Genomic DNA, 24905 nt, shown 5'->3' with positions numbered 1-24905 from the left:
GTTGTGCCATTATATATCTAGGCCAAGATTTTCAAAAATAGAACCATAAGGTTAGGTCAAAGATCTTGGTCCTAGTTTTTACTTCGAAGTAGGGTTCTGGAATACAACCAGAAGGTCTAATCGACTAAGGATTCAGATCTGAAGGACAGAATTAAGTGGTGTGTGATATATTGCTCCCCCTTGGAGATATCCAAGTCCCCTGTGCTCTGCCATTTGTTCTATGTGGAGAAAATTCATTCCTGGATCACAGCACTTTTAAGGCCTTCAATCAGAGACCTGTACTAAAAGGCAGTGAAGGCACCATGCCTTTCTTGGCTCTGACATATGATCAGTTGTTTGTCCACTTTGTGCTGGGATACTTTGAGTTTGTCTTCTTTGTGCTTGATGCCAATAAAATTGGTAGAGGATAGGACAGGAAAAGTGCAAACGGATCTTCAGTGCTGGAGTTCTCAGCACCAACCTGGAAAAGGGGCGGGGGGGGGAGGGAATTCATGTGTCTAGAGAGTATGCAGTTGAGTTATTTGTCATGGCATTGCCAATTCAAGGGACTCCTTCAACTTTACACACTTTTCCTGGTCACTAGGATTCCTGGTTCTTCTCCAGTGATGGTCAATATTAGTCTTTTGGCGCTATCTTCAGAGCATAGACTGCTTCTTTTGAGTTCACTTTTCTGGGGAAAACTCTATCCAATTCTGATGAGGCTGGGCTCAGATGGAGTCTCTGATACTCTGTTCTGTGAGTTATCCTAGTCTGCCTGGGCTTATAGGCTCTCAGGGACAGCTCTTGAATCAGGAGTGCTCAGTATCCTGGGCTCTTACTCTCTTGGGCTCCAAGCAGTTCTCTCAGATTCTCCAGCCTCTTGGGGCACCTCATTTCAGGCCCCTTTCCTTGCCTTTCCTCTAGCCCAGTGGCTCGCTGGCCATACTGATGATTTTCCTTTGCAACCATCAGGATCTGGAGATCCTCACTTTCTGCATCTCCCAAGTCAGTTAAGGTGCCATTTCCCCAGTCACTTCTTGTGCCACCTAGACCAGTTTCAACATCTGTGGCCTTATCCTCTCTTTTGGCCAATGTTCCTAACCAGCTGTCACATTCAGAGGAGGAAGAAGGGGAAAGGACTTGGAACAACCATTTTTATGGTGAGCAAAAGGGGATTTCTTCAGCCTCAAAACTTATAAGCATATAGGTTTGACAGACTTGCAAATATCCTATAATATCCTGATCAAATATTATAGCATTAAGATAAACCTTATTTAACTAGGGTTAATACTTTTCGAGGTACATTGTATTAAAATGCAATTGTGTATGTGCTATTGTGGCACTGTGTATGTTCTTCAGTATAGAGGAGTGATCCTACTGAACATCCTCTGTTACCAGCCTTTGAAGTTCCACTGAGGGGGGAGGGAAGCATATACTAGTTCAAGCTGGATTCTCCAGAGACCCAGGCAAAGAAAAGACTTTTGGATAAATAGCTTTATTTTATACTAACTGATGGCCTTCTTCCCGATCCAGCAAATGGACAGGATCCCTGGCCCACAGAGGACCCCAGTGCTTAGGGGAGGATTGGAAGGATTTGGCCTACTGAGGCCTCATAAGACAATGGACTTGTTTTGAGCTGAAGCTCTGATGGACTTGTAACCACAAGGATGCCCTTAGGGTGGTGTATTAAACTCATTTCCCAGAGTCAGTGTGAAAGTTGGGAGGAATTCTGCTGAGCTTATTAGCATGCATGTAGGTTCTTTTATTATTTTTAATATGTTTTCTCTATAATGCTTTTTACCTTAAGAATAAAGTTGGCTTGCTTAGGAACTGCTACATGGTACCCTACGTCTGTAGCAATTGTACAGTTACCTGCTTCTGAAGAGAAAGTAAGCAGGTGTCCTGTCTGTGCTGGAAAGGACACAGTGAAGGCAGGGGACCTGTGTAGTCTGGGAATACCTCAGTCAAAAGGGAGAGACTCTCATCTCAGTCTGAGGAGAGAAACAATTGGGGAGTTGAAAGCCAAGAGTGGGTATTTTTACTGAACCACTGAGGGGAAATTGGCAGTTGCAGTTTCTCTGAACTGTGACAATATAGTCACTGTTTCTCTTTCACAACCACTTTCAGGAGGTTGCAGGGGCTACTACAACATATGTCCAGGGGACCTGGATTTGGAAAGTTCATTTGACCAGGAAAAGATAAACTGGGAGTTTGACATCTGAAAATTCTAAAAGAAAAGGAAACTCTCTCTCTATTAAAGATGAACTACTGGACATGGCGAAGAATATTTGGTTGATATTAGCCTTTTTCACAGCCAGATGTAAGAGGGCAGGTTGCCGTTATCAGGTGCCAGGATAGAGGGGGTAATATATCCTAACCTGCCGTTCTTCTAGCTCATTAATGGGTCAGAGATGATGAATGGAGAAGAGGTTCCAAGACAAGTTTGGGCTATCATATCAGATAAGGATGCGAAAAAGATTGGCTTTTGGGTGAGCGAAGGGTATTTGGATATCTCAATAGCCAAATTCTGTCATGGGCAAGATACCAATTTAATGTAATGGGCCAACTTCTTGCGGAGCAGATAAAGGAGCTGGTGACTAAGGAACATGCAGTATCCACCCACATCTTGTTGGCAGCTGAAGTTGCTTCAGACTATTCATTGCATCAGCTATTTCTTTCAAATGATACTTTTGCCTCTTTTTGAATTAGGCCTTTCATCTAAAGCTTGGTCTTATGTGAGTCCTCCTATTCAAGGGGGAAGAGTCTTTTCAGCCTCAAGATGGGCAAGATGCTGGAGAAAATGGAAGGACATCAATTCCACAGCTAGGTCTTTCTGACTCTTCCAACAAGGTCAGAGAGAGGCTCGCACATTCTCTTCTCGTGTCATCCTCAGGCTTCCAGCCTCAATTCGTGAAGATATCACCTCAGAAACATCAGAAGAGGCAATAGTAAACATCTGTGATGAGGCAGCTGAACAGTGATGGGTCAGCAGAGTGGTGTGCTGAATCTGCTACAGTGTTGTTGGCTTTTCCCTCTGTTGTGCTCAGGAACATGCAAAGTAATCAGCAGGAGATTCTGTGGCAATTCAGAGGAGAGTTAGAAAGAGTGAGTCATAGAAGCAGGGTGTCAGGCCCCAAGGAAAAGTGTGGCATATGAAGGCAAGTTGAATGATAGAGACCCCCCATGTGCTAGAGGCATACAGCCTTGGCAGATGAAGCACCTACGGTGCATGCCTCAGTGGACCAGTTGTACCCTAGTTACTGGGGACTTGCAAGACAAGGTTTGGTACTGCAGCACGTGAGAGACCTCACAAAAGATCTACAATTACACATTTAATTACCATAGAGTGCTGGGTACAAGAGATGCTGGGCTTGGATATACAGTTTAGGTCTTCCTCATGTTGACTCTTACCCCGTTTTAGTGATCCTCCCTAGGCAAAATTGCTCAGAGCAGCGATAAGCTCTGTTAAATATGTGGGCCTTGGAAAGTGCCTCACCTAAACAGAAGAAAAGGCTTCTGTTCACAGGCACCAGGAGGCATATTCCTCAAGTATAAATATGCAAAGACAACACACTCAAATCCTAGTTACTAAGGTGAGTTTTACTGTTTGTGAAAATTTAGAAATAGTATCTACACTATTTTCTATTTCCCTATTGCCACTTAATACATCGTTGCAAGATAAGTATTTGCTGAACATTTTTCCATATACCTATGTTAGTCTGTGATTGTTGATTTGATACTGACTACATATACTACATCAGATACTCAGAGGCAAGATGTTTTCCAAGCAAACTTTAATATCTTTGAATGTCTTGCTTTTCATCTAAATTTTCAGTGCTATATCACATTAATATTGAATGTGCATTTAATTCTACGTTGTTTGTAATAATAATAGAGAGATTTACCTGTTTTTAAAATGCTTACTGGGTTAGTGGAGACTAAGCTAAGACAATGTTCTGTAGCAAAGCCCTCCATTGCCTCCGTATACAATACGGCCCATGTAATCTACCAAATGATAAACTACTGGTATTTTTCTCTTATCAGTTCTTTATTCTCCTTCCTGTTATATTGTTTAAAATATTTTTATTGACTAAAATAAAAGTTTTAATGTTTTATCATTTGCAGTTATTCTAGACAAAGATACATTTTTCCAGGGATTAAAACTTTGTTTCTTCTTAGAAATCTCTTTAGAAGCCAAAAATAAATGACTGATTTCCTTTAAAAACAAGTGTGATTTGAATATGTTTTTAAAGGCCATGTTGTGGTATCTTCACTTCCAGTATTCTGAAACATAGTCACGAATAACATTGGAGAATAAATCTCTGTAGTTGGTATGGCAACTAGCATAATTCTATCTAATTATCGTAAATTGTACATGTAACTGCTATTCCCTTTCCATCCATCTACAGATATATAAATAGCAACAATATTACTTCTCTAGTCCTTATAGTGATTCCAGAGGTGTCAGATATACAACTTGTACAATTATTTAAGTTATTTAGTTTATCCAGGCTATATTGTTAATTAATCTCAGAGGTTTTCTGAGTACAGTGGCATCTGTCGCAGAAGGGACAGTCAATTTTACATCCTACTCTTCAGTTAATTGCTGGCTTTTACCTTGAAGCCCACTTTCTGTTCTAATTCTATGGAGAACGCTTTGGCAAAGAAATTTGAGTCTTGTGGCATGACCGAAGGAAGATAAGGGGAAATGAGAAAGGATCATATATTTGTGTTCTCTCAATCTGAAGCTGAACTTTATTTATGTTGCCCTAAATTTCACAATTTCCCCATTCAAATGAAATGAATGTTCCTAAATTGTTTTATGTTGGAATCTCAGCTCTAAAAATAGAATTCACTGATCATTTCTTCACAATACTTGCTGTAGAAAAACTAATTGCAGCATACTATCCACTTCTTAATGTCTCATTCCCTTGACACACCCTACCAATGTCTTTCCTGTAAACATTGATGAAGAAGGGACACTGAGAAAAAACAAACAAAAAACAACCAGAGGCTAGTTCAGTAGTTTGTTCAAAGGGAAACAAAATATGTTTCCTTTAATCTTTGCACTGGGCTAAAGGACTTTTTTTTAATTTTTCCACCTGTATGGGGACATCTATTGCCTTCCTGGATCAAATTAATGGTCCATCTAGTTCAGTATCTCGACTCTGACAACTGTACCAGAAAATTTAGAGTAAGTTGCAACAAACCACACAGCAGATGACTATGGACTAACCTGCCCACAAGGGAAAATTCTTCCCATTTATCTGGTTCTGCCCTGAAGCATGAGGGTTTATAACTCTCTTCTTAAGAAAAATAAATAAAAATCAAACTTATTTAATGTAACTGCCATGAGCATGCTTACCACTTAATTGCCTACATCCAGTGTATCTATTCTCTGACATGTTTCTCTAGATGCTGAGTCTTTTATTTTTCTCTTTGTTAGGTTGGGGATGCAGACATTAACTGATACTTTTAAAAATCTTCCCTGCCATGTCCTTTCATTGATTTATGGCTTCATGTGCATCTGCAGCTCTGATAACTCAATTTTCTCCTTCCTACTTTAAAATCCAGCATCTTATAAAGAAAATTATACAATATTTTAAAAAATATTTGTGGGGGAGGCTAATTTTTCTCTAGTGAGGTTATGAATTTGCCCTCTTTCAACTTTGAATAAAAGAAGCTTAACCAAGATGTCTAACAGTGTTGATGCTACACAAAAGATATGTACATGGGGGGTGGAGGGGAAAGCTTGCCTATCCCCTTTGACTGAAGCCATAATTCCTGTTTTATTTTCCTATTCAGTAAGATTTATTGTAAAATTACTGTAAAATTACATCAGTGTTATCAAAACTGTGGCCATTTATGAGCTAAATATACTTCTGCTGCTTGAAGGTCCTCACGCATTGCATGTGGCATCTATATAACAGCAGCACAAGTATTTTGGCTCTGAGGAATATGTGGCTTGTTAATAAATATTTTACTGTTCTCTCTTGGTGCTGGCTTTCACTACTCAGTAACAGCATATCTTTTTGTCTATTCAATGAAAGTTAGAAGAACTTGCTCAGTGACAAGCTTTAATGGTCTAGGCCTCTGCTTCACATTAATTCAAACTGTTTTCATAACTGCTGGTTGTCAGACATGTACAGTGCAGGTTACCATAATGTTCATTTGTGCAATGAGAAAATGATCACATACCATGACATCTATGATAAATAGATCCTCATGTCTGGTTGTGGTAAACAGTAGTCTCCATGTTCTGTGAGCACACATCAAGTTGACACATTGTAGGTTAGAAATAGGGGCTTAAATTATAGTTGCTTCTTGAATCTCTTAAAATTCGGAAGCATCTAAATGGAGTTGAATTTTTTGTAAGTCTAAAATGTTTATTATGGCAATACAGCAGACCATTAACTATAGCACTGCTGCTGTTACTGTTATAATTCTTTTGCCCACTATGTTGGTACAGTGCTGTGTAAGTATTAAATGTGTATAGGTTGAATAAGCAACAATGTGCTGAAAATCTGGCTGCCTTTATTCCTAGTCTTATACGTTACCGGTCATTGTGTAACTGGAGAGTATCCTGGTAAAGATGCAATTATTAAAATAAATAAATTCCCTTCTCTGCTGGAACATGTGGAGTCATTCATCTAAATCCAGTCAGCTGAGGTCACATGCACAGATTTATGCAGGTGATTTGTTAACCTTAGGTCTTCCTGCAATCTGACCTCCCCCACCTCTTTGATTATGAATGTTAGTTGAGAACGGACTCTTGATTTCTTTGAAAGGTTTTTTTTCACTCCTATTTTAAGCCATGATATTTTCCCCTTTGTTTTCTAGAAGACATAGAATACATGGTTTTGAAATCAAAACATGGGATGGCTGCCTATATTTTAATTACTCTCTTGATTTCCAGGTAGAGAGGGAGAATTACTTGTGTGCCTGTTGGAGCTCTGAGGAGTCCTTCCTTCTACTTTCAAGGCACTCTTCTATAGCTATCATTCTTCCAGCTGAAAAAGTGGTTTTGAAAGGTATCTGGTCAGATTCTCAATTTCATCCTGCTAAAAGGATAAAGGCACTCTCCATGGCTGAGTACCACTTCTATATTACTCCCAATCATTGCTTCTCTGGTGAGCAGTTGATTTGGGATTGGAAATCAAATCAAAGTTTTAAATATGGCTTTGCAGAGCACTACTACTAAGGGACATGGCTTCTGATTTCAAATTGTGTGGACTCCAAGTAAATAAGAAGCAACTCTCATTAGGATGGGAAAAATAAAAATATATTCTTGTTTAGGCAATTGTAAACTAAAAAATTCCTAGTTTTAACCAGGAAGAACAGGTGGTACACAGGTTTCTTTACCAAAAAATTTTCTTCTTTAACACTGTCCTAAGAAGGTGTACAAATGCAAACATATTTAGGACTCTTTTATAGTATTGGCAACTATATTAATCACTATTATGTAATATGAATGTTAAAGCTTTCAAAATAAATTTTAGCATTGGTCATGAAATCAAATTTTAGCCACCATCATTTTTATCCATTCCTTCTGAATGTAATGTATTACAACATTAATTGAATACATAGTATAATATTACATACTAACTTTCTTGAACAAAATGAATTGATGCATATGAGGCTGCATTTTATGAATGTAAGAAATTTGACTTTTTACAGCTCTTAAGGTGTGCAGATCCATTGTACAGTACTATCCAAATGTGATGTTGAAACTGACGAGATAGCCTGCTGCCAGTCTTAATTTATAACTAGTGTGACTATTGTGTCCTCTTATAATTTGTAGCTAGTATCAACAATTACTCTGAGAGCTATGCTGGCCGGGGTTCTTACTCCTGTTAGGATAAGCTAGTCTGGCAAGTCAAAGGGTAGGTATCAGACAAAACCAGTCCCTTCTTCCTCAAGATTGCGGGTTGGGTGATAGGCCAACAACCTGTGCTCATTTTTTTTTTAAAGTTAAAATACAGAAATAAAGCAAGATAGCCATTCCAGCCAACATCATGCCAAAGTGATGTACTCTTGCTTAATAGGAATTGAGAGTCTTGGTGAAAGCTACCAGGAAGCCAAGACTCTGAGAAGTTTTTCTTTACTAAAGATCAAACAAACTATAAAAGTAGATTTCTGGAACATTAGACCAATGGCTCTAACATGCAGGTGATGGAAGAAATGGATGAATATAATCTCCAAATCCTTGGAATATGCAGCTGTTGATTCCAGAAGCTGAAAAAAAGCAGTTTAAAAATGAAAATAGTCTTAATATATTCAAGGATTCAAAATGGTTGTTACTCTGAAGGAGTAGCTTTAATTATGACTTATACACTGGGACCTAATTAACAACTGATCTCTCAAAGCTATGTTTCAAACACAATAAATGAAAATGGCAATATTATACTGAAATGGAAACTCCACAACATTAAGAAGGAAGCCAAACTTAATAGTGAGATCTACTTCCTGAGCAAATGCAAGAAACAAAACATCCACAGAGGACTCACCGTCTGTAACCCTCTGACCACTACATACCACTCAGAAATTGATCCTATAAAAATATATTACCTCAACCACCTTGTCTCTCTCATATCCTGGGACCATCATGACTACAATAACACTGCAAACAATATTTGCACCAATAAATAACTACGATGATGAGATTAAAAAGTCAGTTCTATATTTGCCTTCAAACTCTGACAATTTTCTCGAGCATGACATCTGTTTAGTAATGAGGGACTTCAATGCCATGGGTGGGGGTAATGAGAGAGGAGAAAGCAATGGGCAAGCATGGCTTTAGTTGCCAAAATCAGAATGGTGAAAGATAGAACTGTGCTTAGTATCAAGGATCCTAATTGACAGTAAAATGGAATTCCTTAGAGGGAGTAACTGGGAACCAGATTGACTCAACAGTGTGCTGGAAGGAAATTTAGATCTGCCCTGTGGGTGTCAGAGCATACAAAGGAGCTGATGTTAGAAGTGACCACAATTTTGTGTGTCAGGATTGCAGATCAAACTTAAGAAAAACAAAATCACCAAAAGAACCAAGAAAACTGACAGCAAAAGCTGACTAGACAGGACATACAGTAGCAATTTCAAATTGAACTGAAAAACAGATTTCAGATGGTACAAGACTTTGATCCATCACAAAAAGTCAACATTAATGTGTCATGGTGCTTTTTGCCTGACAGTACTATAGATGCCAATAACTGTAGTTTTTCCCACACAAGCAAACATCAAGTCTGAATAAGTGCAGGTACGTTGAACTCTGTGAAATAAAGGAAACAAGTTCAAGCAAACATTAGTTACTCAAACACCTCCAGAAAAAAGCATCAGCAAAAATCTGTATGAAATAAAGGATAAGGTCATGTAAAGTAGCATAAGAAGAGATAAGAGGAAATACATAGACAACAATGTCAAAGAAGCTGGAGTGCCTACTGAAAGAGGTGGTGATAAAACACTTTACCAACTCAACAAGGTTCTAAATGGCAAGTTTACACTAGCTTGAGGGGGGCCATGTTAGTTGGGGGTTAGGTCCTGCTTTGAGCAGGGAGTTGGACTAGATGACCTCCCTTCCAACCCTGATATGCTATGGTTCTATGTTAAGAATAAACAAGGAAGCACTCTAACAGAAAAAGAGCAGAGACTGATGGGCAAGCACTCTAACTCCACAAGAAACTGTTAAATTTGTCAAAGAATTTAAATAGCCAGAATTAGGCATTGTAACATCATATCACAAACGTAGGGCTGGTCTACACTACGGGGGAAAATCGATCTTAGATACGCAACTTCAGCTACGTGAATAACATAGCTGAAGTCAAAATATCTAAGATCGAATTACTCACTGTCCTCACGGCGTGGGATCGATGTCCGCGGCTCCCCCTGTAGATTCCACAACTCTGTTCGGGTTGGTGGAGTTGTGGAATCGATATAAGCACGTTCGGGGATCGATATATCGCGTCTAGATGAGACACGATATATCGATTCCCCGAGCAATCGATTGCTACCCACCGATACGGCGGATAGTGAAGACGTACCCAAAGAAGTGAAAGATTCAGTGAAAGTTTTAAAATCTGGGAAAGCTGTAGACCAAGTCACTAGAGAAGTGTTGAAAGCATGTGAAGAGGAAACCATTGATAAAATCACTGAACTTTTCAGCAAAGCATGAGACTAGGAGAAAGCCTCTGGAAAAATATCATTATACTGTAGTCAAATACCAAAGAAAGATCACACAAGCAACTGCAATAACTGGTGAGGTGTTACTGCAGAAGGCTTTGCCTGTCACTGAAGGGAGTGTATCTTAAGCAGAAAAAAACAAGTAGTTGAGGCAAAGCTAAGAGAGGAGAAGGCTAAATTTTTACCTAGAAAATCATGTGTTGACCAGATTTTCACCCTAAGAATAATCATCAAAGAGCATTAAATGACAGAAACAATTCATCATAAATGTTTTAGATAAAAGTATTTGACGGTGTCAGTCACAATTCATCAGGAAGTGTCCTGGCATGCCAACAAAAATATCAAGACCTTTATAGCAAGTACAGCATGCATGCTAAAAGTACATGCAGACTTGAGTGAATAGTTGAATATAGATACTGGTGTCAAAAAGGATGCTTTCGCTCACCTCTCCTGTTTCTCATTGACTTCATTATGAGAAAAAGTGTAGATGGATACTATGCAGACATTGCATGGTTTAGTAACAGTACACTAGAAGATTAAGATTTTGCTGACATCTCTTCTAATTGACAGCTCAACCAACATGCAAGCAGACCAAAAGACCAGCATTGCAAGAAAAATTGGGTTAATAATTAGTTGTGAAAAAACAAATCTAATGAGAAACCCAGCAAACCCGAACTCAAGTATTGTTAGAAGGCAAAGAAATAGAAGAGGTGAGTCAATTCACATACCTTGCCAGTGCAAGCTAGTAGAGTTATCCAGAAGAAATAATATTTAGGAATTGGTGATAGCTGCATTCGTCAGCTTAAAAAGATTTGTTCATTGAAAATCTACAACTAAAGACCAAACTATAAATCTTCAACTCAAATGTTATTTCCAAGTGAACATTTGGATGTGAAAGCTGGAAAAACACAAATGGGATAGACCAGGGGTTGGCAACCTTTCAGAAGTGGTGTGCCGAGTCTTCATTTATTCATTCTAATTTAAGATTTCACGTGCCAGTAATCCTTTTAATGTTTTTTAGAAGGTCTTTCTGTAAGTCTATAATATACAACTAAACTATTGTTGTATGTAAAATAAATAAGGCTATTAAGATGTTTAAGAAGCTTCTTTTAAACTTAAATTAAAATGCAGAATCGCCCGGACCGGTGGCCAGGACCAGGGTAGTGTGAGTGTAGGGGTGACCAGACAGCAAGTGTGAAAAATCAGGATGGGGGTGGGGGTAATAGGGGCTTATATAAGAAAAAAGCCCCCAATATTGGGACTGTCCCTATAAAATCGGGAATCTGGTTACCCTGTGTGAGTGCTTCTGAAAATCAGCTCGCATACCACCTTCGGAACATGTGCCATAGGTTGCCTACCCCAGGTATAGACCGATGTCTAAATGCATTCAAAGGCAAATGCCTCAGAGAAGTACCAATATTACATGGAATAAATTTATAACAAATGCCAAGATTCATCAGAGTTCAACTCCTTGTCTACATAGTTATCCAGAAAAGAATATGGAAATATCTGTGATGTCAGGAATGATGCCAGAGTGTCTGTCATGGAAGGAATCCTGTTGGGCAGCTGGAGGAACATGTAAAAAGGGCCTGCTGAAAGAATCCACAGTCTTTAGAAAGGGAAAACTTATGAGACATAACACAGAGAACTTGCAGAGAGCAGCCCAGAGTAGTGTGTGTGTCTGTGTCTGTGTCTGTGTGTGTGTGTGTGTGTGAGAGAGAGAGAGAGATGGGAGCAGCCGTTTTTGTGCCCTAAGCAATGTCACATGGCATGGGAAAGATTCAGAGATTGACAATAAGCTTTTTGTTATGGAGACAGATTACAATTTTTGCAGCTTAAATATACCAATTACAGATGTACTAGGAAAGCACATAATTGAAACTCTGCAGATAAGTGTGAAACTAAGACTAGCAAACTAAAAATGACAGGTGTGGCTTGAATACAAATATTGATTAAACAGTTTTCAGAAGACTTTTTTTTGTGATATGAACGAGACGCAAGTGTCCATGCCTAATTTTCAATACCTAGCATCTTTTGTTCCAGACTTCTCTTGCTGCATTTGTGTTGCATTTAAAGTTAATTAATAAGAGGAACTGTTTTGGCTGTTTTGATATTCCATAGTGATGACACTATAACTGCGTATGTGGTATAGTTCTTTAGGAGTGCAAGTATAATACTTGATCTCCAAAAGTGATGACTTTCCAAATCAGTCATACCTACTTTTTAACACAATCTTCTCCTTGCAACATATTCCTGGTTTCAGATGGCAGATTTATACAGAAAACTTTGGCATAAGATAAACTTAAGTACATAGTAAAAATTAAAATTTTGTTGATGATGAAATGCTTATGTGACATTTCATCATCTGCTTTTGGCCTATTATTTTTACACTGAGTATACTAATATATTCCGCAGTTAATGCAATACAATGTACACTCACTATTTGAGTCTTTTCAAAGCTGTGTGGGATAGATTCTTATTAGAGCACCCATATTTAATATGATATTAATACAAGAGTGAATTTTCCACTATTGCTGCTTGTTAAGGCAATTAAATTATTTTTTGTGTGGGGAGCTTCAATGGCATGATGAGAATTTTCCTACTTCACTTAGCTCAGTAAATGCATATATATCTCCTTGCTTGTACAACCTACATTTTTGCTACTTTTGAAAGATAGCTGAAAAGAAAACTTTAAAAATAGCAGGCCAAGGGCAGGTGACAAAATATCATGCAAGCAGCACCTGGTATAGTGACTGCCTGAAAAAAATAACCAGATGTCTCTCACTTGATTCTATTTTTGTAGCTGGTTAAACAGCAGAATTTCAGCTTTGGCAAAGAAAAAATGGAAGTGTAGGGGAGAGAAAACCCAAACCTCCTGGATCAGCATTGGAATTCCTAGTTTCTTTATAACATTATCAGTTTTTTCAACTGAAACCATAATTGTAAAAATTAAATAGGTTTGCAGTACTAATAACTATAATTCTTGTATTATTTGGCAGAGATTGGTATGTATGTAACATTTGTAACCTTGTACTAATTAATGTACTTAAAGGGTACTGTAAAACTTTGACAAGAATACAGAAATATTTTTCATATTCTTACACCAACTACAATAATGGCTGTGTCAGTGTTTCTGCAGCATCGGTTAACATAAGAATACACTATGAACTTTAGCAGATTGTCTTCAATTGGAGAGTCTGAAGTAGTTTAATGGAGAGCTTCTAAGAACTTTTGATTCAGGAATTTGGAAAATAAAGTGAAAATTCTGTGTTGCCACTCCCTACAAAAAAAAAAAGTGAAGTGCCACTTCTTTCTTTATACTATTGTGGTGTTACATAGCTTTATTTACTGTAGCTTTTTCCAAATTAATTTACATGATTGATTATGAAAAATTTGGGTTTTTTTTCTTAAGTGCTTAGTAAAGGAGAAGGAGAAACAGACAGATTGTCCTCCATTCTTCTTTCAGGGTACACTTTCTAAAAACAGAGTGAGGTTTTAATTTTATTTTGAGAATCGTTGGGTAGGAGTGGGAAGGGACACCTATAATAAAGAAACTTGTTGGCTATACTGTTCCTTTAGCAGAGTAGGTCTTGAGCTCTCCGTTTCAAATCTTAATCTATCAGGTTTCCCCCACCCACCAGGCAATAAATATTAGCCTTTTACCTAGCTCTTCCTGACTTAATCACAATTCTAAGGGCAATATCCGAGCATGGACTGAACCACAATACTCTTAAATGGCCAAGATTCCATTAGTGAAGTTGATTATAAGTGGATGTAATTACACTGCTATTCCTGATTTTTTCTCTTCCACGTAGCATGGGAAAAGCTCACATAATAGCTTTCGGTTGTCTGGGATTTTTGGTTCAGAAAGTCCTATAATAAAAATTTTCACTGTTATTTCCCTAGGGCATGTTTTAATATTTCATTAATCAGATAATCTCTAAGTGAAGATGAAGATTAATCTTAACAGAACTAGAGCTAACTTCTATTTCTTGCTCTTTGAAGTCAAGGCTGACTTTTTCTGGACCCTCTCTCTGAGGACGAAGTATCACTACTTTGATTCTTCCTTGCAATCTCTAGTGATTGGAATATCCAGAGAACAACTCAGTATTTTGTGAAAACTATCATGAAAAACACTGTGAACTCCTTGTTGGCATTGCAATTTTGTGGGGGTTCTAAAATGATTTGGTCACTTATGCTACTTACTTTGAAGGCTAACCTAAAAGATGCAGTTCCAGTTAAGTGTAAGTACAAGCTTGAGTAATAGCAGCAAAGAACCCTGTGGCACCTTATAGACTAACAGATGTTTTGGAGCATGAGCTTTCGTGAGTGAATACCCACTTCGTCAGATGCATGTAGTGGAAATTTCCAGAGGTAGAGGGGTGTGTGTGTATATATATATATGTATATGTGTGTGTGTGTGTGTGTGTGTGTGTGTGTGTGTATATGTATATATATGCAAGCACGCTAGAGACAAGCCATTCACAGTCTTTGTTTAAACCTGAGTTGATGGTGTAAATTAAACAAAGACCGTGAATGGCTTGCCAACTACAAAACCAGTTTCTCCTCCTTTGGTTTTCACACCTCAACTGCTAGAACAGGGCCTCATCCTCCCTGATTGAACTAACCTCGTTATCTCTAGCTTGCTTGCATATATATACCTGCACCTGGAAATTTCCACTGCATACATCTGACGAAGTGGGTATTCACCCACAAAAGCTCATGCTCCAAAACGTCTGTTAGTCTATAAGGTGCCACAGGATTCTTTGCTGCTTTTACAGATCCAGACTAACACAGCTACACCTCTGAAGCTTGAGTAATGAAGTTTTGTCTCTTGTATAAATCATAAGGCAAATTGAAAGAGTTCTTAGAAAATCATTATTGCTGTCTGCTTTAGTCTTCCAGTTGCTTTGTTGCTTGATCTATGGTATTTTAACTTTTTATACTTCCGTTTTATGTATTCTATATTTTAAATCTATGTTCACCTAGATGTTGATTCTGGCAGACTGAAATTACAAATAACATGACCTGTTGCAATGGCAGTATTTAACTTTGGAATTCATTCAGTTTCAAAATAAGATACTGAATTTTAGCCTTTTTGTGTGTGTGATATTAATAAATAACCTCTGTTTACTTTGTAGGGCGTATGGGAATAAACTTCCATCATCCAGGAACAGATAATATTATGGCTCTTAACAGTAAGTAGTTTGTCTCTATAACAAATTTTTGACATGAGTAATATTTTTTTACAATATGGTCTTATACTTTACATATGTGTATGTGTTTATATATATATATATATATATATAAAATATAATATTTGTAGAGAGGAGAGGTAAAATAAAACGTGGGGTGTATTAAATCATAACTTACTGTTGAATCAATAGAAACTTAAATTTGTGGATATTACATTATAATCACTCAGTTAATACAAATTTTCTTAGTATGGTTGATAATAGAACACTTCTTTTAATCTGCTGTGTGTACTTTATTGGGCACCTGGTAATGTCTATCTAATACAGTTAAGGTTGTAGAACTGTTTCCATTATAGCCTCCTGTTTTCATGTGTTCAAATCTTGTTGAAAATTTTTCTATTCTTGGTCTCTGACGCAAGATGTTGTTTTATTTGGGAGTGGCATCCCCATCAAATTGCTTCAAAATTTCTTCAATTAAGGTTCAGAGAGAATGAAAACATATATTTTCCGACTTAAAAAAAACACGTCCACTTAAATAAGGCTGTACTGAATGTTTTGACATTCAGATCCTGAGTAATGGGATGGACCTAGTTAGTCTTCATTTGAGAATTAGTGCTTTGGTTTGGTTTAGAAAATAAAAAGGTTAAGATGATACATTTTTGTAGTGAATGGGTGAAATATTAATGTTAAATCTATAGGTGGAAACTTCAGAAAAAACTATTAAAATCTGATATGAAAGCTGTTTGGGTTCTAAGGACAACATGATACCTTCTATCACAAACAGTAGTGGAAGGTGCTAGGAGCCACCAAAGTATATTGCAGAACCGAGCATGTCAATGCTTACTCAGCCATCTGATCACAGGGAAATAATTACAGTAATTGCTTGTGGTTATTCTTAAACATGCACTGAAGAGGTAAAACAACATGGATCCTGTTAGGGAAAATACAGAGTTCTGCTTTATCACATATCTGCAACCTGGAACAAAGGGCCATTGTGTATGGAAACGTACAACAAACTTTTCCAAGCTTCTTATAGTCCAAGGTGAAGCCCTTGTGACACTTATATACACATGGAAATAGTTATATTTTGAGGTGAATATGACTAAAACCATTATTGAGAGCTGCTCAAATGTGTAGAGGGGAGGAAACAATCTGAAAAACCTGCTGCTGTGCTTTGACATGAATACTGGTCTTGGGGAGCATGTGTGTTAATTATTTTTAACTTAAACATTTCAATGCACTGATTGCAGTCTTCTGTGTGATAGCATTATAATTGTGACAGTGCAAATATTAATTTTAATGAATATTTAATTTTTATAAATATGAATACAGGATAAATTCCTGTAAAATAGCGGTTTCTGAAGTGAGTGTTCTGTATAAACGTTAGTTCCCAAATGGAACAGCAATAAATATCATTGAGCTTTTTATGCGAACTCTTCCTTTCTAAGTAGTTGAACATATTCTACTTTTATAAATATCCATAGAAACAGGTAACTTTTTTTTTTCTTCAGAAAAAAAATGCTGTCTTTTTTTTAAGTAGAAGGGAAATACAAGTATAGTACTACTTACCTCATACTGAATCCCTTTGAGAGTTGGTGTTCTACAGTATGTGTTATGTCTTATTGATTTTACTAATGATGATAATGGACCCTTTCAAGCCCAGTTTAAACATATGTGAGCAGGATATATAATCTAGTTGAATGGTCTAAGCATACTAAGTAGAGTGATTATCATACACATTTGTATTATGTAAATTGTGTAATTGTTGAAAATTTAGCAGTACATTCAAACTTTCATAAACAAAGACTTGGAAATATTTATAAAACGTATACATAACTTTTTGCAAAATAAGTGAAGAGGTGTATTTCCTTCACCTGAGTCTTGTTTCTTTGGATTAAATACACCACAAAGTCTAAAGCTTGCAGAAGATCCCCAAACTGTGTTTAAGTCCCACGTTAAGGACTAGATTGGGGTGTAAATGGTTGGTTGGGCCTTTGTAAGCCCTCTGTACTGAGGTAAATATAAGCATAAAACTTGTTTTTTGTTTTCTTTAATTTTGAAATTTCTTGTGTGATTTGCTGTTAAGTCTATTTAATGTGTTTGTTTTACTGTTAACTGCAGATATCTAATCTAAGCATTCCTGACAAATATAGAACTCTATTTATTTCTATGTGTTTAGTCACATATGACAGACTATCCTACTGCTTTAAGGTGTACCATGAATAAATAGTCCAAGCAGAAACATCCCTATACCCTGCCAAAATAATCACACTTTGAATCAGAGAACTACCCAATGGAGATTTCAGTTGAACTGTCTCTAGAGGTAATTGGAGAATTGACAGTTTCTTAAATCCATTATGCTTATCAAATGTAAACATAATTTATGTGCAATCTCATTGTGGCTCCTTAAGTCAAAAAACTCACCCAGTACCTTCTATTTATAATGTTTATCCAGACAGTCAAATCTGAAAGTGCTCATGGATAGATTGGGAAAATAATGACCACTTTGAGGTAATAAGCGGGTAATACAGTTCCTTTGTGGGATGGAGTAAGGCTATAAATATTCCTTATCAAAGCAGCTTAAAATGGCCAGGACTATACTTGAGCAGGATTTTGAAGGAGATCATACTGTCACTAGCATCTTAGGTCATGTCCACACTCGGAGTGCTTTACCAGTATAGGAATACTGTGTCAGTTAGGGGTCATACCTCTTCTTGCCCCTGACCAACATAATTATGCCAGCAAAGAGAGAGAGTGTGGACCTGACCTTAGTTGAAGATTAGCTATCAGTGGTTGGAGTCAACAAATGTTCTATTGGGGGGACGGAGAGTGTGTGTGGGTGTTCAGGAACAGTAATAAGTCACTGAGATAGAAGGGGAGTTAGCTTAAAGCTAAATGAGTTAAATAATTATGAATGCTTTTCTTATTTTTGCTCTTAGTGGCATTCAGCATATCTATTATAGTAGCGTGGCAGCGCAGCTATAGGTAAGGTTGCATTATGACATCTGTTTAAAGGTTGACATTTGGATTAGCAGCTGGAGAAAAATCTGTATCTTACTAGCTCGAGAGGTGGAGGCGTGGCTACTTCCTGATTCTGGGGCAGATTCCTATGCTGTGTCCAAAGAGAGACAGTGCTTAGGTTTGGACAGTGCCGTTACCTTGACCACTGAGAGAAAAAGAACTGTGCTCTGCCAGGGAATCTGTGTGGATTCTGGTTTGTTCCTGGATCATGAGACTGCAGAAGTTTGCTGGAGAGCAAGTTGCACACGATGACCTGGGGATGTCTGATTTGACTGTATGCAAATTTAGGGGAATAAATAAAATTGCTAAATGACTTACTACTTCCTGCCAATAATATATCTCTTCTGTTCAACAAACTAAGAAATTCAGTGGTAAAAGTCACATTAATGCAGAGTTAAGGTTTCTTGGTGGTTATATCATCCTCTTGCAGAACGTTGAGTTGAGCAAAACTAAATCTTCTGAATACCAGGAAATACACAGGCAAGGTTGTCCATGGCAGATTGAACTCTGCCCTGTTTCAGCGGTGCCCTGATATGCCCTGTTAACACACACACCTTTTAATCTACCAACAACACAGTTCCTGAAATGCAAAAGCTCTAAATCTCCTTTGACAAACCACTCACCCTCACCCACAGGATTCTGTCTAACACTATTAAAGGACAAAAAGGGGGAAAAAGTTGCTCATGCCACCTTCCCTCTGTTCCCCTTGAGCTGGCGATAACCAATAGAAATTATTTGCATACACTCCAAGAGCAGTCAGTGCTTTAGATACACCTATACTAAATCTAGGCTGTGGTTGGGCCTGCTTGGAAAAGTATATTTGTGGTATGAGGACCTATATGGATTACTTTGAGGTGTCTGGCAGATTATATGAGAAGATCTGTTTTTCACCCTCCAATGTGTGTGAGCAAAAGGAAGGGCTGCATATGTATCTTCAGGATACATTTATCATTTCTACAAATACATTAGAAGCAAGAGGAAGGCCAAGGACGGGGTTGGCCTCTTACTCAATGAAGGGGAAAAACAATAACAGAAAACTGGAAATGGCAGAGCTGCTTAATGACTTCTTTTGTTTTGGTTGTCACCAAGAAGGCTGGTAGTGATTGGATATCTAACATAGTGAATGCCAGTGAAAATGAGGTAGCATCAGAGGCTAAAATAGGAAAAGAATAAGTTAAAAATTACTTAAACATCTTCAAATCACCAGGGCCTGATAAAAATGCATCCTAGAATACTCAAGGAGCTGACTGAGGAGATATCTGAGTCATTAGCAATTATCTTTGAAAAGTCATGGAAGACAGGAGAGATTCCAGAAGATTGGAAAGGGGGCAAATTTAGTGACAGTCTATAAAAAGGGAAATAAGGACAACCCGGGGAATTACAGACCAGTCAGCTTAACTTCTGTACCTGGAAAGATAATGGAGCACATAATTAAGCAATCAGTTTGCAAACATCTAGAAGATAATAAGGTGATAAGTAACAGTCAGCCTGGATTTGACCAGAACAAACCTGATAGCTTTCTTTGACAGGGTAACAAACCTTGTGGATGGGGGGAAGTGGTAGACATGGTATATCTTGACTTTAGTAAAGCTTTTGATACTGTCTTGCATGACCTTTTCATAAACCAACTAGGAAAATGCAACCTAGATGGAGCTATTATAAGGTGAACACGTAACTGGTTGGAAAACTGTTCCTGGAGAGTAATCATCAGTGGTTCACAGTTATGCTGGAAGGGCATAATGAGTGGGGTCCCACAGGGATCAGTTCTGGGTAAGATTCTGTTGAAGATCTTCATCAATACTTTAGGTAATGGCGCAGAGGGTACACTTATAAAATTTGTGGATGATACCAAGATGGGAGTGTTTGCAAGTGCTTTAGAGGATAGGATTATAATTCAAAATGATCTGGACAAACTGGAGAAATGGTCTGAAGTAAATAGGATTAAATTCAATAAGGACAAATGCAAAGTACTCCACTTAAGAGGGAACAATCAGTTGCACACATACAAAATGGGAAATCACTACCTAGAAGGAGTACAATGGAAAGGGAGCTAGGGGTCATAGTGGACTACAAGCTGAATGAGTCAACAGTGTAACACTGTTGCAAAAAACAAAAACAAAAACAAAACCCAACATAATTCTGGGATGTATTAGCAGGAGTGTTGTAAGCAAGTCACGAGAAGTAATTCTTCCGCTCTACTCTGCGCTGATTAGGCCTCAGCTGGAGTATTGTGTCCAGTTCTGGATGATACATTTCAGGAACCATGTGGACAAATTGGAGAAAGTTCAGAGAAGAGCAACAAAAATTATTAAAGGTCTAGAAAACATGATTTATGAGGGAAGATTGAAAAAACTGGGTTTGTTTAGTCTGGAAAAGAGAACTTGAGGGTAGGTCTACACTACGAAATTAGGTTGAATTTATAGAAGTCGATTTTTTTAGAAATTGATTTTATACAGTCGATTGTGTGTGTCCCCACTCCAAGACCATTAAGACCATTAACACAGTGGAATGCGTCCACAGTACTGAGGCTAGTGTCGACTTCTGGAGCGTTGCACTGTGGTAGCTATCCCACAGTTCCCGCAGTCTCCACCACCCATTGGAATTCTGGGTTGAGCTCCCAATGCCTGATGGGTCAAAAACATTGTTGCGGGTGGTTCTGGGTACATGTCATCAGCGCCACCCCCCATAAAAGCCACGGCAGACATTTGTTTCGAGCTTTATTTGCTGGGTTACCTGTGCAGATGCTATACCCCACGGCAAGCATGGAGCCTACTCAGCTTACCATCACCGTACGTCTCCTGGATGCTGGCAGACGTGGCAGTGCATTGTTACACAGCAGCAGCTCATTGCCTTTTGGCAGCAGACAGTGCATTATGACTGGTAGAGGTTGTCATTGTCTCTTGTTCTTTTAGGTGACCTTGGTGAGGCTGGTCAAGGTGCCTGGGCAGACATAGGTGCTCCTGGCAGACCTTGGTGAGGTCTGTTAGGGGCACCTGGACATACATGGGAGTGACTCCAGGTCATTCTCTTCTTAAGTTTTGTTTCCTGGAGATTCAGTCCTGCCTGCAGTCGTACTGCACTGTCTTCTGGCAAGCAGCCAGGAGACGAGGATGGCTAGCAGTCGTACTGCACTATCTGCTGCCAGCCTAAGATGTATAAAAGGGAGATGGTGTGGATCAAAACAAGAAAGAGACTAGATTTGTTTTGTATTTGTTTGTATTCAATTGCTCCTCCCTCCTTCCCTGAGTAGTGGGGGGAGGGATAGCTCAGTGGTTTGAGCATAAGCCTGCTAAACCCAGAGTTTTAAGTTCAGTCCTTGAGGGGGCCATTCTGTATGACAGTTGTGTGTGTTTCTCTTTGATGCAAACCCACCCTTTGGTTGATTTTAATTCCCTGTAAGCCAAGTCACCCCGCCCTCTGTCAGAGCAATGGCAGACAATCGTTTTGCGCCTTTTTTCAGCGCAGGCGCCATAGCGCAGCAAGCATGGAGCCCATTCAGCTCATTGCTGCAATTATGAGCACTGTAAACACCACGTGCGTTATCCTGCAATTATATGCAGAACCAGATCCTGCAAAAGCAAAACCTGGCAAGAAGACAACGGCAGCGCGGTGACGAGAGTGAGGACATGGGCACAGACATTTTTCAAAGTACGGGCTCTGGCAATGTGGACATCATGGTGTTAATGGGGCCGGTTCACGCTGATTCTGGGGCCAGGAAACAAGCACAGACTGGTGGGACCGCATAGTGTTGCATGTCTGGGACAATTCCCAGTGGCTGCGAAACTTTTGCGTGCATTAAGGGCACTTTCATGGAACGTTGTGACTTGCTTTCCCCTGCCCTGAAGCGCAAGAATACCAAGATGAGAGTTTCCCTGACAGTTCACAAGCGAGTGGTGATAATCCGGTGGAAGCTTGCAACACCAGATGGCTACTGGTCACTTGGGCATCAGTTTGGACTGGGCCAATCTACTGTGGGGCGAGCTATGATCTAAGTAGCCAACGCAATCAAAGAGCTGCTGATATCCAGAGTAGTGACTCTGGGAAATGTGCAGGTCATAGTGGATGGCTTTGCTGCAGTGGGATTCCCTAACTGTGGTGGGGTGATAGACGGAACCAATATCCCTATCTTGGCACCAGAGCACCAAGGCAGTGAGTACATAAACCGAAAGGGGTACTTTTCAATGCTGCTGCAAGCACTGGTGGATCACAAGGGATGTTTCACCAACATCAGCGTGGGATGGCCGGGAAAGGTACATGAAGCTCACATCTTCAGGAACTCTGGTCTGTTTCAAAAGCTGCATCAATGGTCTTTCTTCCCAGACCAGAAAATAACCAATGGGGATGTTGAAATGCATATGGTTATCCTTGGGACCCAGCCTACCCCTTAATGCCATGGCTCATGAAGCCGTACACAGGCAGCCTCGACAGTAATCAGGAGCTGTTCAACTATAGGCTGAACAAATGCAGAATGGTGGTAGAATGTGCCTTTGGATGTTTAAAAGTACACTGGTGCAGTTTACTGACTCAGATAGACCTCAGCGAAACCAATATTCCCATTGTTGTTGCTGCTTGTTGTGCGCTCCACAATATCTGTAAGTAAGGGGGAGATGTTTATGGTGGGGTGGGAGGTTGAGGCAAATCACCTGGCCGCTGATTACGTGCAGCCAGACACCAGAGCAGTTAGCAGAGTACAGGAGGATGTCGAGCGCATCAGAGAGAGCTTTGAAAACCAGTTTCATGGCTGACCAGGCTGTGGTGTGAAAATTCTGTTTGCTTCTCCTTGATGAAATTTGCTCCCTCCTCCACCCCCCCAGTTCACTCTGCTTTCCTGTAAGCTAACCACCCTCCCCTCCCCCCTTCGATCACCGCTTGCAGAGGCAATAAAATCATTGTTGCTTCACATTCATGCATTCTTTATTAATTCATCACACAAATAGGGGGATAACTGCCAAGGTAGCCTGGGAGGGGTGGGGAAGGAAGGAAGCACCGGTTGGGGTGAGAGGAGAGGGACGGACAAGGCCACACTGCACTTTAAAACTTATTGAATGCCAGCTTTCTGTTGCTTGGGCAGTTCTCTGGGGTGGAGTAGTTGGGTGCCCAGAGGGGGGCCCCTCCCCGTGTACTTGGGCGTCTGTGTGAGGAGGCTATGGATCTTGGGGAGGAGGGCTGTTGGCTACACAGGGGCTGTAGCAGCGGTCTGTGCTCATGCTGCCTTTCCTGAAACTCAACCATATGCTGGAGCATATCAGTTCGTTACTCCAGTAGCCTAAGCATTGCCTCTTGCCTTCTGTCACCAAGCTGATGCCACCTATCATCTTCAGCCCGCCACCTGTCCTCGTGTTCATATTGTGCTTTTCTGGACTCTGACATTGTCTACCTCCCCCCATTCTGCTGGGATCTTTCAGTGTGGGAGGGCTGCATGAGCTCAGAAAATTTCATCATGAGTACATTTGTTTCATTTTCTAATCTTCGCTAGCATCTGGGAAGGAGAAGATAGTGTGAGCATTGAAACATTTGCAGGTGGTGGAGGGAAAAAAAGGAGAATGGTAGTTAAAAAGACACATTTTAGAGAACAATGAGTAGAATCTTTTTATTTAAAATGGTTTGGCAATTTAAAAAGGAGGGGTTGTGGTTTTCGGGTTAATGTGCAGCACAAACCCAACTAACTCCTTCTCCCCCAGTTCTCTGGGATGATTGCTTCACTCCTCCCGTCACCACGTGGCTAACAGTGGGGAACATTTCTGTTCAGCCACAGGCAAACAGCCCAGCAGGAACGGGCACCTCTGAATGTCGCCTTAATAAAATGACCCTGTTTCAACCAGGGGACCATGAATGATATCACTCTACTGAGGATAACACAGAGAGATAAAGAACAGATGTTGTTTGAATGCCAGCAAACACCGGGACTGTACGCTGTGTTATGCAGTTATTCCAGACTACGTGCTACTGGCATGGCATAAAGTATCCTACCACAGAATAAGGCTGCCCTCCCCAGAAACCTTTTGTAAAGGCTTTGGAAGTACATCAAGGAGAACTTTATGGAAATGTCCCTGGAGGATTTCCACTCCATCCCCAGACACATTAACAGACTTTTCCAGTAGCTGTACTGGCCACAAATGCCAGGGCAAATTAATCATTAAACATGCTTGCTTTTAAACCATATATAATATTTACAAAGGTACACTCACCAGAGGTCCCTTCTCCACCTGGCGGGTCTGGGAGGCAGCCTTGGGTGGGTTTGGGGGGTACTGACTCTAGGTCCAGGGTGAGAAACAGTTCCTGGCTGTTGGGGAAAACAATTTTTTCTATTTGCTTACTGTGAGCTATCTTCAACCTCCTCCTCATCTGCTGTGCAAGCTGCTATGTGTGCTTGCCAAGATATACAATCAGGGATAGGCATTTCAAAAATTTGTGGCTGTTTTACAGGGGGTTATGGCTTCTGGTCTCTGTAACCCTTGGGTAGTGGAGTTCATAGCCATGACCAGAGGGCTGTCACTGTCAAGAATTGTGGGACAGCTGCTGAAGAAGTGTTAG

The 24905-nt window shown here is 39.6% G+C and overlaps 1 protein-coding gene across 8 annotated transcripts in view; it reads left to right on the top strand.

Moving 5' to 3' along the window:
- The window catches only part of CPEB3 (cytoplasmic polyadenylation element binding protein 3), a 180652-nt gene that overhangs the window by 65307 nt on the left and 90440 nt on the right, over positions 1–24905 (top strand). For all 8 annotated transcript variants that reach the window (XM_030571296.1, XM_030571292.1, XM_030571299.1 and 5 more), the window contains one exon: positions 15297–15353. In XM_030571296.1, coding sequence (XP_030427156.1) covers positions 15297–15353 — 57 coding nt within the window. The remainder of the gene's footprint in view (positions 1–15296; positions 15354–24905) is intronic.

The sequence above is a fragment of the Gopherus evgoodei genome, chromosome 7 (assembly GCF_007399415.2).
Source record: "Gopherus evgoodei ecotype Sinaloan lineage chromosome 7, rGopEvg1_v1.p, whole genome shotgun sequence".
In the NCBI taxonomy this organism is placed as follows: domain Eukaryota; kingdom Metazoa; phylum Chordata; order Testudines; family Testudinidae; genus Gopherus; species Gopherus evgoodei.
The sequence above is the reverse complement of the archived record's forward strand: the minus strand, read 5'-3'. Positions and strand labels throughout refer to the sequence as shown.